Source organism: Mirounga angustirostris, unplaced genomic scaffold (genome assembly GCF_029215605.1).
Source record: "Mirounga angustirostris isolate CCGP_5_RB_7025 unplaced genomic scaffold, mMirAng1.0.hap1 SCAF_8, whole genome shotgun sequence".
Taxonomy (NCBI): domain Eukaryota; kingdom Metazoa; phylum Chordata; class Mammalia; order Carnivora; family Phocidae; genus Mirounga; species Mirounga angustirostris.
This window is the reverse complement of record NW_026991716.1, coordinates 38,730,045-38,744,375: the sequence shown is the minus strand read 5'-3', so window position 1 is coordinate 38,744,375 and position 14,331 is coordinate 38,730,045. Positions and strand designations below refer to the sequence as shown.

Sequence of the window (14,331 nt, the reverse complement as noted above, 5' to 3'; positions counted from 1 at the left end):
TTATTTATTAGTGAGAGAGAGAAAGAGCACAAGTTGGGGGGAGGAGCAGAGGGCGAGGGAGAAGACTCCCCACTGAGCAGGGAGCCCAACACGAAACTCGATCCCAGGATCCTGGGATCATGACCTGAGCTGAAGGCAGATTCTTAACCAACTGAGCGACCCAGGCGCCCCGTAACTGAGGATTTCTAATCACTGGGTAGAATGAGAGCAACTGTATCTACATTTCCTCCTAAACTTTCTATCTGACAACAGCTTACATTTACACCCAATATATATCTGCACCAATATTCAAATGAAATTTAACAAAAAAATAGCCTAGGAGCACCTGGGTGGCTCAGTCGTTTAAACATCTGCCTTTGGCTCAGGTCATGATCCCAGAGTCCTGGGATCCAGCCCTACATTGGGCTCTCTGCTTGGTGGGGAGTCTGCTTCTCCCTCTTCCTCTGCTCCTCCCCTCTACTTGTGCTCTTTCTCTCTCTCACTCACTCTCTCAAATTAATAAAATCTTTAAAACAAAAATAGCCTAGACTATTCAATTTTCCCAGAATAGCTTATCTGTAATAAAAGTTCAAATTTATTATGTCACATCAATATAATGAAATTACTTACATCTCGATCTACTGTAGTTGCAAAGCCAATGGCTTCTTTTTGTGTACAGTTAACAGCTTTCTGAAGGGTATAAATAACTTGTTCATAGGTATGCACCTCATCATTGAACAGCATGCAATAGTAGGTATCCCTCTTCTCTCTGTGGCATAAAACATTAATTATATATTATCTAATTGCATATTCTCTAGCTCCAGGCTGATTAAGTAAGAGCATACTTGGTTCTAGTTCTAGGGAATGTGCTAGGTACTGGGCACGTATCTGTAACAAAGTCATCGGCAGTCCCATCCCCATGCTCTATGACACTGCCATCTGTTGGGGAAGATACATATTAGACATGCAATTCTAAGTGAACTGGCTTTTATCAAGAAAAACAAAATGCTGCAACAGGGTAAAACAGTTCTGGGACTTCAGAAAACTGCCAGAGAAGTAATCTGAGACCTAAAGTCAAAATTGGCCATCAGTGGTTCTCAAGTGGAGGCAATTTTCCTCTATCTCCCATAGATGATCACTTGGCAATGTCTAGAGACATTTTCTGTTGTCATGATTGGGGCAGGAGTGCCACTGGCATCTAGTGGGTAAGCACCAGGGATCCTGTTCAATATTCTACAATCCACTGGGGCACTGGACTGGCTCAGTTAGAAGAGCATGTGACTCTTGATCTCGGGGTCAGGAGTTCGAGCCCCACATTGGGATTTACATTAGAGATACTAAAAAAATAACAGTCAAATTTGCCTTAAAGTTCATTTTGCTACCATGTGGAGAATAAATCGTGAGGGACAAAAACAGGTATGGCAGTTCAGTTAGGGAGGCAATGTTGTCAATGATGAAATTAATTAATTTGGAGTAGGAGAGTAATAATGGAGAGGAACAGAAGTTGAATGATTTGATGTAGGGAGAACCAGCTGGACTTGAAATCTAAATGGGTATAGGTGATTCAGGTTTCTGGGTAGATGGAATGCCATTTACTAAGATAGGAAAACAGTACAAGAGAAGCAAGTTACATTCTTTTCCCTTCTATACTGGTGGTCTTGAACCTACAATGAAACAAAAAAATAAAAATAAAACTCTTCTATTCTCTAGGGTCTAAATTTGGATCTTTGATCAATGGTTCCCAACTTGAAGTACAGACACATCTTGTTTTACTGTGCTTTGAAGATATTGTGGGTTTGGGGTTTGTTTTTTTTTTTTTTTACAAATTGAAGGTTTGTGGCAACCCTGTGTTGAGCAAGCCTCTTCAATGCCATCTTTCCAACAGCATTTGCTCATGTCATGTCTCTGTATCACATTTTAGTAATTCCTACAATACTTCAAACTTCATCATTATTATATTTGTTATGGTGATCTGAGATCAGTGATCTTTGATGTTACTGTCATAATTGTTCTGGAGCACCAGGAACCACATCCATTTAAGATTGCAAACTTAAGGGGTGCCTGGGTGGCTCAGTCGTTAAGCGTCTGCCTTTGGCTCAGGTCATGATCCCAGTGTCCTGGGATCGAGCCCTGCATCGGGCTCCCTGCTCTGCGGGAGGCCTGCTTCTCCCTCTCCCACTCCCCCTGCTTGTGTTCCTTCTCTCACTCTGTCTCTCTCTGTCAAATAAATAAATAAAATCTTTAAAAAAAAAAAAAGATTGCAAACTTAAGTATAAATGTTGTATGTGTTCTGAATGCTCCACTGACCAGCTGTTTCCTCGTCACTCTCCCTCTCCCTGGGCCTCCGTATTCTGAGACACAATACTGAAACTCTATAATGGCCTCTAAGTGTTCAAGTGAAAGGAAGAGCCAATCAATGTGGCAAACTTCACTGTTGTCTTATTTTAAGAAACTGCCACAGCCACCCCAACCCACAGCCACCACCACCCTGATCAGTCAGCAGCCAACAACATCGAGGCAGGACCCTCCTCCAGGAAAAAGATTATGACTCACTGAAATCTCAGATGATGGTTAGCATCTTTTAGCAATAAAGTATTTTTAAGTTAAGGTTATGTACTTTGTTTTTTATACATTATGTTATCAGACTACAGCATGGTGTAAACATAACTTTCGTGTGTACTGGGAAACCAAAAAATTCATTTGACTTGCTTTATTGCAGTGGTCTGGAAACCAACCTGCAATACCTGCAAGAAATTGTGAAGATATATTCATATGGCATATATGGATACAGGTGGATATATATGGGTATATGTGAAGATTCATATGGCACATATGGATATACGTAAAGATAAATTCATAAGGCACTATTTTTAACATTTCCAAAAAAGTATAGTTAACACCTCACTTTATTAAAAAACACTTAACCCACACCTAAGTATCTAGGACACTACTGAAAAAGCAAAAAAGAAACCATTGATGTTCATCAGACCCTCACTTCAACTTGTAATCAACCTTAAATATGAATAGGACTCCAACAAACTTGGTTAGAATTAAAAGTTAAAGGGAAGGTTGCTTGAAGCAAGCACATCACATGGAAAAGTAAGCCCTTAACCTTAATACAGCTATGGCAGAATCCAGCTCTCTGGTCACAAGTTTGTGACCCCTCAATAATCGAAATGCAAACAGTAAAAATGTGAGAGTTACCAGGTTTATCACACAAAGAACAGAAAACTGCCTGTGCCTGAAACACGGGGCTTAAGTAAACTAACCAATTAACAGGGAGAAACTTCTACCAACTAAGTGGATCACACATATTAAAAAACTATGAAATAAAGTATTATTGAAAACTATTATTATTAAAAAAGAAAAGTATGTTCTATCCTAGCTGTATTAAACTTAATTTGAGGAATGAGAATCAAAATGGCTAAAAGAGAGTTTGAGCAAATATGAATACAAAGAATAAATGGGTTGTACTTACATTATCTCTAAATCTGCTGGCAATTCACTTTCTTTTTCCCAGGTTAGTATCTCTACTGCATATCGAAACATAATAGCAAAAATGTTGTAGGTTCTTGCTATCACATCTTCTGATAAATGCACAAGAGGATCCTGAAAGAACAGAAAAAAAATTGCAACCATCTTAAATGCACATTAATTCTCCTCTTTCCTGTTCTGCCTCCACCGCAGAAAATACTACTGTAAACAGCTGACTGATCTTCCAGCTTCAGCTTCTCTTCAGTTTGATCCTGTACATTACAGCCTACCAAATCAAGCTTCCTGAAACATTTTGTTCATAATGATTCCAATTACTGAATAAACTGAACATAATCAATGGCACCCCAATGCCTAATGAATAAATCTAAAAATTTTAGAATGGCATTCAGGATCTTCAAAACCTAACATCAAGCCATCTTTATAGCTTCATATCCTACTAATCCCCAATTTCCAGAATAAACAAAGGAATGTTATCTAAGGACAGACCAGCAAAATTTAGTTTTATAGGTATAAAGGAGAGCCTGATTTTATTTTATTTTTTTTTAAAGATTTTATTTATTTATTTAATTGACAGAGAGAGAGAGAGAGAGACAGCTAGAGAGGGAACATAAGCAGGGAGAGTGGGAGAGGGAGAAGCAGGCTCTCCACCGAGCAGGGAGCCTGACGCGGGGCTCGATCCCAGGACCCTGGGATCATGACCTGAGCTGAAGGCAGTCGCTTAACCAACTGAGCCACCCAGGTGCCCCAGGAGAGCCTGATTTTAAAGAGGATAAGCCAACAAGGTCAGAAAACCACCCCTTGATGCCATAAGAAATCACTCCCTTGTCTACTTTCTTTCAGCAATGCACATCGTATATGTATGGAATGGAGAACTTTGCACCTTTACTTAATAGGGAGTAAGTCACAAAAATTCTAGGTTAATGTGAAAAAGTATTACTATAAATATACACTAAGTTCATCATACCTTTTAGGCAAAATGTCTTACACAATTTTAATCTTAATGCTTTGTTATTTAGCTTAATGGCTAGGCAGTATTATATTCATTTCTCAAATAAGAAAATCAGTATGTTATGTTCTGGGGCGCCTGTGTGGCTCAGTCAGTTCAGCACCCAACTCTTTGATTTTGGCCCAGGTCCTGATCTCAGGGTTGTGAGATCAAGCCCAGCATCGGGCTCCGTGCTGAGTGGGGAGCTGGCTTGAGAGATTCTCTCTCCCTCTGCCCCTCCCCCTGCCTGTGCACATGCTCTCTCTCTAAAATAAATAAACATCTCTTTAAAAAAAAGGCAAATCAGTATGTTCCAACATCGTGGAATGGGAATCAACAAATTATTGCAAATATACATAAAGGATACAGTATTTTTGTACATCCTCACCAAAGATAAGCCTAGTGGAACGGATACAAAATACATTGAGATGAGGAATAAAAAGAATGGAGGAAAAAAGACAAAGACTCCTAAAAGAAAGGGGTATGGAGCTTGAAGAATATAAGAAAGGTAAGAAGAGTAAGAAGATTTTTCTAAGTCTTACAGCACTTTTTACCTACAACTCTTCTCAATGGTCGGCTTTATATGTCACATGAAAAAAAATTTTTTTATCCTACTAGCAAAGTTTATTTTACTATTTCTTATAGAGACTAGAAGTCATTAACATAGTGAAACCATCCATACAAAGAAGGAACTAGAACTGGTACCTCCTGGGGATTGATAAAAGAATGGGTATTAATAATAATATGAACCTTGGGATGCCTGGGTGGCTCAGTGGGGTAAATGTCTGCCTTTGGCTCAGGTTATGATCCCAGGGTCCTGGGATCAAGTCCCACATCAGGCTCCTTGCTCAGTGGGGAGCCTGCTTCTCCTTCTGCCTGCCACTCCCCCTGCTTGTGCACGCTCTCTCTGACAAATAAATAAAATCTTAAGAAAAAAGGGGGGTGGCGCGCCTGGGTGGCTCAGAAGGTTGAGCATCTGCTTTTAGCTCGGGTCATGATCCCAGGGTCCTGGGATCGAGCCCTGCATCAGGCCGCCTGCTCAACAGGGAGCCTCCTTCTCCCTCTACTGTTCCCCCTGCTTGTGCTCTCTCGCTCTGTCAAATAAATAAAAGATCTTAAAAAATAATAATAATAATATGAACCTCTTGCTATACCAAAATAGAAAGTAGAATCAAAGCTCAGTTTCCTTGGTGATATTACCTTGTTATATAGTCATTCATTTCTCACAATTATGTCCCATAATACAAGACATTTAGAGAATGAAAGAATTACGATAAACAGAATTTATAAGAATGAAACAGGTCCTGAAACAGAAACAAATGCCAATTCTTGAGAATCCAAGCCAGTAGTGTTCAAACTGTTCTACAAAATCCCAGGTAGAGCTGGGCCTGGTAGAGCTGTTTCTTGTTTGACTTACACGCCAGCTTAAAAATATATAATTATCTATATTTTAAAATGGTAATATAAAAATACACTCTAAGATGTGTAATATTACATATTGGGGATTACCAACTAGTAATTTTGCTATTACATTAACCCAGTTTGGGGCAGGGCTAGGAATAAAGATTCTTCTGCCGTCTTTGTGCACACATGTTAACATCTTGAAAAATAGTCACTGATTAAAAACAATTATTTCTGGGGACACCTGGGTGGCACAGTCGGTTAAGCATCTGACTTGGTTTCAGCTCAGGTCACGATCTCAGGATCGTGAGATTGAGCGCCCCGTCAGGCTCCAAGCACACCATGCACACCGTGGAGTCTGCTTAAGATTCTCTCTCTCCCCCTCTGCCCCTCCTCCCTCCCCTGCTCACATGCGTGCTCTCTCTTTAAAAAAAAAATTTCTGCAGTGAAAGGATGTTAGGCTATGTAAGTCTACTCATATGTACAATGGTAAATTAAATGCTAAGAAAGACTTCTGCTCAAAGTGCCCTTATGATAGCATAAGTCAGTTGGAATTTGTAAATAAATGATCATCTCATTCTATAATGTATTATCAATTATGACTAATAATTATAGTTCTTTGATTACATTTATTTTATAGAAAGCAAACCTTGGTCAGTGAGTCAACTGTGAGTTACTCTTCTTTCAAACTAGAAGAATACCAGGCATATTACTAAAAAGGTTATCTGTGCTTATGTTAGAAGGCAGTGGGAATAATGGAAAACTAGTTTTTGTCATAATTTCTATTATGTTTGAATTTTTAAAATGTAAGCATATACTGTATTACAATAACAGTTTTAACTACTGTCATATGCAAATAAGCTATGAATAAGGACTTTCTCCATACTGCCCAACTAAAACTAGTAATAAACTAGAAACTAAATAGTCATCGAAACAACCTCACTTATTTCAAAGTTGACTTTCTAGCAAGTAACTAATATACATGTCAACTGATAAAAAATAAATTCATTAATAATACTGCTTTTAGTGTCCACTGATAGATGGATAAAGAAGCTGTGGCATATATAGAATGGAATATTACTCAGACATAAAAAAGAATAAATCTTGCCATTTGCAATAGCATGTATGGATCTACAGGGTATAATGCTAAGTGAAATAAGAGAAAGACAAATACCAAATGATTTCACTCATATGTGGAATTTAAGAAACAAAACAAATGTGAAAAGAAAAAAGAGATAAACAAAAAACAGACTCTTAACTATAGGGAATCAAACTGGTGTTTACCAGAGGGGAGGTGGGTGGGGAATGGGTCAAACAGGTGAAAGGGATTAAGAGTACACTTATCTTGATGAGCAGTGAGTGATGTAGAGAACTATTGAAACATTATATTGCATACCTGAAGCTAATGTAACACTGTATGCTAATTATGCTGGAATAAAAAAATTCTACTTTTATCTGTTTTATTACTGGGATTTGAAAATCAGAATTTTATTAAAAAAACAATTTCACTGCTGAAAATTTATAAAATCAGTGTAACATAGCATTATCAACAATAGCCAAATTATGGAAGGAGCCCAAATGTCCACTGACTGATGAATGGACAAAGAAGATGTGATACACACACACACACAATGGAATATTACTCAGCCATAAAAACTAATGAAATCTTGCCATTTGCAACAATGCGGATGGAGCTAGAGAGTATTATGCTAAGTGAAATAAGTCAAAGAAAGACAAATACCATATGACTTCACTCATATGTAGAATTTAAGAAACAAAACAAATGAACACGGGGGAAAAGAGTGGCAAACCAAGAAACAGACTCTTAACTAGAGAACAAACTGATGGTTATTGGAGGGGAGGGGGTGAGGGAATGGGTTAAGTAGGTGATGGGTATTAAGGAAGGCAGCACTTGCTGTGATGAGCACTGGGTGTTGTATATAAGTGATGAATCACTAAAATCTACACCTGAAACTAATATTACACTGCATGTTAAATAAAAATTTGGAGAATAAAATCAAATCAGTGCAAGGTACTGTTAAAGAATTCCATTACTGGAGTCCATACTACCATTTAAGACACTCTGGGCAAGGAGGACACTTTGGGCAAGTTTTTTAATCTCTCTAAAACTCAAGCTTCTGCAGCTATAAAATATTCATAACAGCAGTATTTATCTTATAGGGCTGTTTTGAGAATTAAATGAAATAAACACAATATAGTACTTAGCATAATATTTAGTTAATAATCACAAATCTGCATTTGAGATGAGAGCAGCATTGATAAGTGAAAATTTCAGGTAAAAGAAAAGTCTTCACTGAGGTTGTTCATTCAGTGCATTTGTTATTGAATTAAGTTTCATTTCAAAAAGGATTTACAGCAACTTAAGAATACATCCAATGTAAGAAGACAGTATTACAAAATAGATGTACAAAGAGGGCAAAACCAGAATAAAGGTAGGAAAATAAAATGAAATCAAGATAACATGTTTATTATAAAGGCAGATCATATAATTTCCAAATAGCTACTATAGACAGGCTCTGTTTCCAAACATTTGACTCCCGTTTCCCAAAAGCTTCAACAAAAGGAAACACAATCAACAATAACAAAATCATTGCTGTGTTGCAATAAAATTCTGTTTACAGACACCAACATTTTGAATTTCCTATCATTTTCACATGCCACAGATACCATCCTATTGATTTTTTCCAAGTATTTAAAAATATAAAAACTATTCTTATGGTGGTGCCAGTAACAGACTGAAGGTAAGATCTGGCCCGTGGAGCCACAGTTTGCTGATCCCTCGCCTATACAATAAAAAATGTCCCATCCCAAATGCCAAGAGTTGAGAAGACCTATGGAACTGCTAAGCATTATCCCTCAGAAGTATATTATCAAGTTTTTTCCAACTTTTTCTTAAGATGCAAGCCAAATGTATAACAAAAATTACATTCAATAAAAACAATTCTAAGACAGATTTTAAAAAGTACGCTGCAAATATTATATAGCTTTCTTCCATTTCAAGCATAAAATATAAAAAAACCTAGATAGATGTATAAATTTAGTGAGTGGGGACCAGGAATGCTAAACATAATACTATTTTAAAAATAGCTTCTCTTACAGTCTTATCCTTGAGGACTTCATTTTTCTTAACTGAATTCTTAAATAGGAATTAAATGGCAGAGTCCGGAGGTTTTATTCTCTGTCAAGTTGCTGAAGTATGTATTCTCAGGCAAGATCATATAATTTCAGCCAGGAAGGTGATCTTGCTAACATCTTCCTAAAATTCAGGAAATTAACTCAAGTCGACACTATTTGATAGCTACCCCACTAATGTACAAGGATAGTCAACAGAGTAAAAGCAAGCAAATTTTCTTAGAAAATTATTTAAGTCTACTCTAAAACAAACATTAAAAGATAAAAGTTCTAAGGTTTTTTCAAATATTTTATTGAGATGAAATTCACAGAACATAAAAACTACTCTGTGGTATTTGTTACATACATACTGCTGTACCACTAGCACCTCTATAGAATTTCAAAACATTTCTATTACTTCAAAGTAAAACCCCATACCCATTAAGCAGTTTTTCCCCATTCTCTCCTTCCCTGGCCCTTGGCAATCACCAGTATGAGTTCTGTCTACAGATTTACCTCTTCTGTGTATTTTATATCAATGGAATCATACAATATGTGATCTTTCGCTCCTGGCTTCTTTCACTTAGCAAGTTTTGGCAGGTTCATCCAAGTTGTACCATGTATCAGTATTTCATTCCTTTTTATGTCGGAGTAATATTACATTACTGAATCATTTTACATCCCATTTAGCAATGTACAAGGGCTCTAATTTTTCTACATCCTTGCCAACATGTACATTCCTTCTTTTTGATTATAGCCCTCTTAGTGAGTGTGAAGTGGTTTCAATGTGCATTTCCCTAATAACTAATGATGCTGAACATGTTTTCATGTGTTTGTTGATCATTTGTATTATATCTTCTTTGGAGAAAGGTCTATTCAAGTCCTTTGCCCATTTTTAATGGGGTTGTTTGCAGTTTTGTTCTTGAGTTGTTATATATTCTGGGTACTAGACACTTGTCAGATACATTAAGCTCCCCCTTATCCACGGCTTCAGGCACTCCCAGGGCAACTGCAGACTGGAAGCTGACAGTCCTTCTTCTGATGCATGGTCAGAAGGTCAACAGTAGCCTAACATTACATCACAATGCTTATGGCATTCACCTCACTTCATCTCATCAAAGTAGGCAAGGCATTTTATCACCTCACATCATCACAGTACAATATTATAAGAGCAAATGAGTGCGTGCACATTCACATAACTTTTATTATAATATACTGTTATGATTGTTCTATTTTATTATTAGTTACTGTCAGTCTCTTACTGTGCCTAATTTATAAATTAAATTTTATCATAGATATGTATGTATAGGAAAAAACATAGTATATGTAGGGTTTGGTACCACCCATGATTTCAGGCATTAACAGGGGGTCTTGGAACATATCCTCCATGCGTAAGACTACTGGATATGATTTGTAGACGTTTTCTCCCATAGTTTTATACCAGTTTTCAATTTTTTAAAAAGCACAGCTCTTTTTGTCAAATATAGCTTTGTCTATTTGTATTTTTACAAATGGAAGTCCAATACAATATATAAAAGAGATAACAACAGAGCTCCTCCAATAGAAGTGGAGAAATCTGAAATCCTAATCACTGGGCATCTATCTGTCATAAATCCTAAAACACTTATACAAAGCAAATTAAACACAAAATATATGTTTTCCATAGCACTCAATCATTTCACACAAATTTTAATCTGTCCTAAACACAGTGGAACACAGTCTAAAAGACACTGTCTTACACCATAAAGTCTCGGTCAAATTTTGATACCTGTAAGGTATGTGCACCAGGAAGTACTATTAATTAATGTTCCTTTGTCCCAAATCTATATCAGACCTACTAACAATGCATAAGTACTTCGAATGTACCTACCTCTCTGCCATTTAAAAATAAAATCTGAAATAAGGATCTTCAATCAAACATCAAACTGTCAGAAATAGCAGCAGAGATTTAAGTATTTATTAAGTCTACTACATCATTACAAATATCATTTAGAGAAAAATAATGCAGAATCAACAATTTTAAAAAGCACATATTTACAGCTGGAGTGACTACAATCTGTACTGAGCAGTATACTATCTTTATACTTGGTCCCATCACATATCCAATGACACTGATAGGCTAGATAGTGATTAGGACTGGCTACCAGTACACTTACAGAAAAGAAAGGTATCTAGCCTACCAAATCTTAGTCACAACAAATATATAAAAACCAAACAAGTTAACTAGTCTCTACGTATAGGAAAAATAATCCTTCAGTGATAAATGAGGACTTAAAGCAAAAACTCCAATAATAAATCCAAATTAAATTTCCAGAATTTCAAGTGAGTACTACCAGCAATGTATGGCACCCATAAAATGCAAAGAACTTTCAAAGTATATCTGGCCACTGGTAATAGTGTCGGGACTATTTTGCTTATCCGTTTCTCATAACCTAATTCCTATGTCTGAAAGTATTTCAATTCGTGGATAAAACAGTATTTCCTTAAAAACAACTTTGTGAAAATGTTTTTACCTCTTCTTCCTCAATTTCAGAGGTGTTAAGTTCATGTTTTTGACAGTAAGGACCCTCTTTCCAAGCTTCAGTATCACCACAGTCACAGAAACCTCCACCTCCTGATGTTGTCATCTTGAAAAAAAATTGTAAAGTATCTTGTCAATAAGTATTTACTGAGGGCTATCAGATTATAAATAAGAATATCAAGTGCTAAGGAAATAACAATGCTAAAGTGTTTAATTTCTTTGGAGGAGGAAAATTAAATAAAAGGCAAACCTCTCAATGTTTTAAAGCTTAAATAAGCCTAAGCTAATTTAAGCGATTTTGAAATAAAATAAGCTACTCTGTAATGTCTAATAAACTACAGATATTTTAAAGAGGTAAAATGTGTCCACCTACAGGACTTCCTTAATTAGGAAAGTCATGAGGGTTTTCCTGCTGGGTTTTGGTATAATGCTGGTATCAATGCCACCAGGTTATAGTACTCTAATGTAATGTAACAGATTCTAGTTATAAAGATACCTATAGTTGCTTTCCCCCAGGAGAGTCTAATGAGAGTGCTACATCTGCATTAGAGAAAGTGACCAACAAAAACTATAGAATTAGTTTGTTTTCTTTTCTAATACCCTCTAAATAGCATTCTTTGACAAGGAAAGAAGCTCAGGAAATGTAAAAGTAAGACTGTCTAGTGAGGAAGTTTTCACCACCTGCAGGGTTCAAGAATTATTCATACTTCCCTAAGATAGGGCAATGATTCAAGGAATCTGGCAAGACAGAACTTATTATTTAATTATTAGAAATTCCGCTTTAAAAAAAAAATACTGTGAGAGTTTAGGAGCGGGTATTTGATGCAAATTTTAAAATGAGCCCTATCATATTCTGCCCAAAAAAAAGTATCTCTGTGTTATATATCACAATATAATTAACGTAAACCCTCAAATGACAGTTATTCCCAGGGGCTGAAATGATATATGCCAAGAAACATGGGCAGACAGCCATTTGGAAAATGATAACCCTACAGCTTCTGTGCTTCTTACGGTTACCCAAGATAGGTAGAGCAGCTTAAAGGAAACTGGGATTCTCTTACTGATTTATGAAACTGAAGAGAACATACAAAGATCCAAAGGGTCCAATTTTGTATCTGTTTTAGTATTTGTATATATATTTGTATATTTAGTATATTTTAGTATACTAAAATTTAGTATTTTAGTATTTAGTCATTATTATCAATACTTGGGTAGAGTGAAGAAAAACAAACAGGAGGAAAAGTCCTGAGCCAACAGGGCTCCTGAATTAATAACAAGATTGCAATATTCCCTTTCTACGATTTCATTTGAGATTATGGTGCAAAGTTCTAGCTACTAACACTTCCCTAACTTCTGAATGTTCAAGGCTTTGTCTTCAATATCCAGTAGAGGAACCAACCAGGATAGGCTTAGCAATACTCTGCCTTTGTTCATATCCCCGATTTAAAAGCAAACATACCTGATTTTTGGAAAAGTACTGGCTACATTATAACAGTAGAAAAATAATAAAATTGGTGGGTGTCATATTGTGGGGTTGGGCCCTCTTCTACAATGTAGCAGATGCCTCTTTAATATTAAGAAATGACAAATCTTCTGTAGAAGATGACCAACAGATAGAATATTTCTTAAATTTCCTGACACTTTTCCTTACTCCTTTCTCACACATCCTTCCCTTCAGACTCTCCCTCCCGCTTTTACCTCTCACCTTTACCCTCTGGTTTTTGATAACCTTCTGCATAAACCTAGAATTATGAAAGTAATAAACATAAGGAAATAGCAAAACAAACTAGCTGAAAACCAAAATGTAGGAACTGGTATCTGTGCTGTCTTTCCTAAACCATGTGTTCAAGCAGTCTGGATTCACAATTCATTTCTATACTGTTAGCATAGAAATTTAGCATGTTTAACAGTATTTAAATAATACATTTCTTAAACCACTCTCCTCCATTATAATGTTAAATCTTGGAATTTAAAAAAGGCAGAAAAGGTATCTAACATAAAATATAATAGTGGGTATGGTTATTATCTGGACATTACTAACCCTATATCGATGGTCTCTGTGAATACTTCCCAAAAAGCACTCCATGCATAAAACACAAGTTGGATCAACTGCACAGTCTCTGTAAAGTTAAAGAAAAAAAAAAAATCAGAGTGTCATAAAATAACTGTGTATTCCACAACATAATATTTCAGTTGGAATCCATCCTAGAAGAGCCAGAATAGTGAACTGCCTTGGTGTTAGAAGAAAGGAATATTATTTCCAAAGATCTGTCAGATCTTTGAGCAAGGAATTCAACTTAAGAACCTGCTTCTCACACTACTGGATGTGTATTATATCTCATACTAGATTTGGGGAAATCACATTTTTATCTCATTTCAGTTGTTTCATTTGCTTTCATCATACTGCCAGTTAGATACATTTACAGATTGTATCTTAAAGAAGAGAATCCCTATACTTCCATGAAATGAGATGGGGAGTTACGAAAATCTTTAAATTCCCCCGTATCCTAGTTACTGTAACCTGATAGACAACCATTCTTCTGTGCTTACTGTGTGACCTTTTATTTATATATGTTCCTGCAAAATGTTTTTGAGTGCATGTATTTTTAATACATGTAACTCTTATTGTGTTGTATATCTCATTCTGTTACTTTTTCACTTCCATAACATAGTCCATTCATTTTGTAAGTGAATATCTGATCTGCTGCTTCTAATCACTACATAATATGCCATGGCATTTTTCCAAAGTATTTTCTCTCTCTACTCTCCCTATACTGGACACCTGAATTACCTCTAATGCCTTTCTACCATATAAAAT

General features: G+C 36.3%; 1 protein-coding gene across 9 annotated transcripts in view; it reads right to left on the bottom strand.

Annotated features, from left to right (window-relative positions):
* The window catches only part of UBR2 (ubiquitin protein ligase E3 component n-recognin 2), a 143,588-nt gene that overhangs the window by 97,422 nt on the left and 31,835 nt on the right, over positions 1-14,331 (bottom strand). For 8 of the 9 annotated variants that reach the window (XM_045866909.3, XM_045866910.3, XM_064597607.1 and 5 more), the window contains exons 3-6: positions 13,555-13,633; positions 11,506-11,619; positions 3,458-3,588; positions 610-748 (exon numbers count right to left, since the gene is read on the bottom strand). In XM_045866909.3, the coding sequence (XP_045722865.1) occupies positions 610-748; positions 3,458-3,588; positions 11,506-11,619; positions 13,555-13,633 (463 nt within the window). The remainder of the gene's footprint in view (positions 1-609; positions 749-3,457; positions 3,589-11,505; positions 11,620-13,554; positions 13,634-14,331) is intronic. The other variant, XM_064597610.1, reaches the window with a different exon arrangement.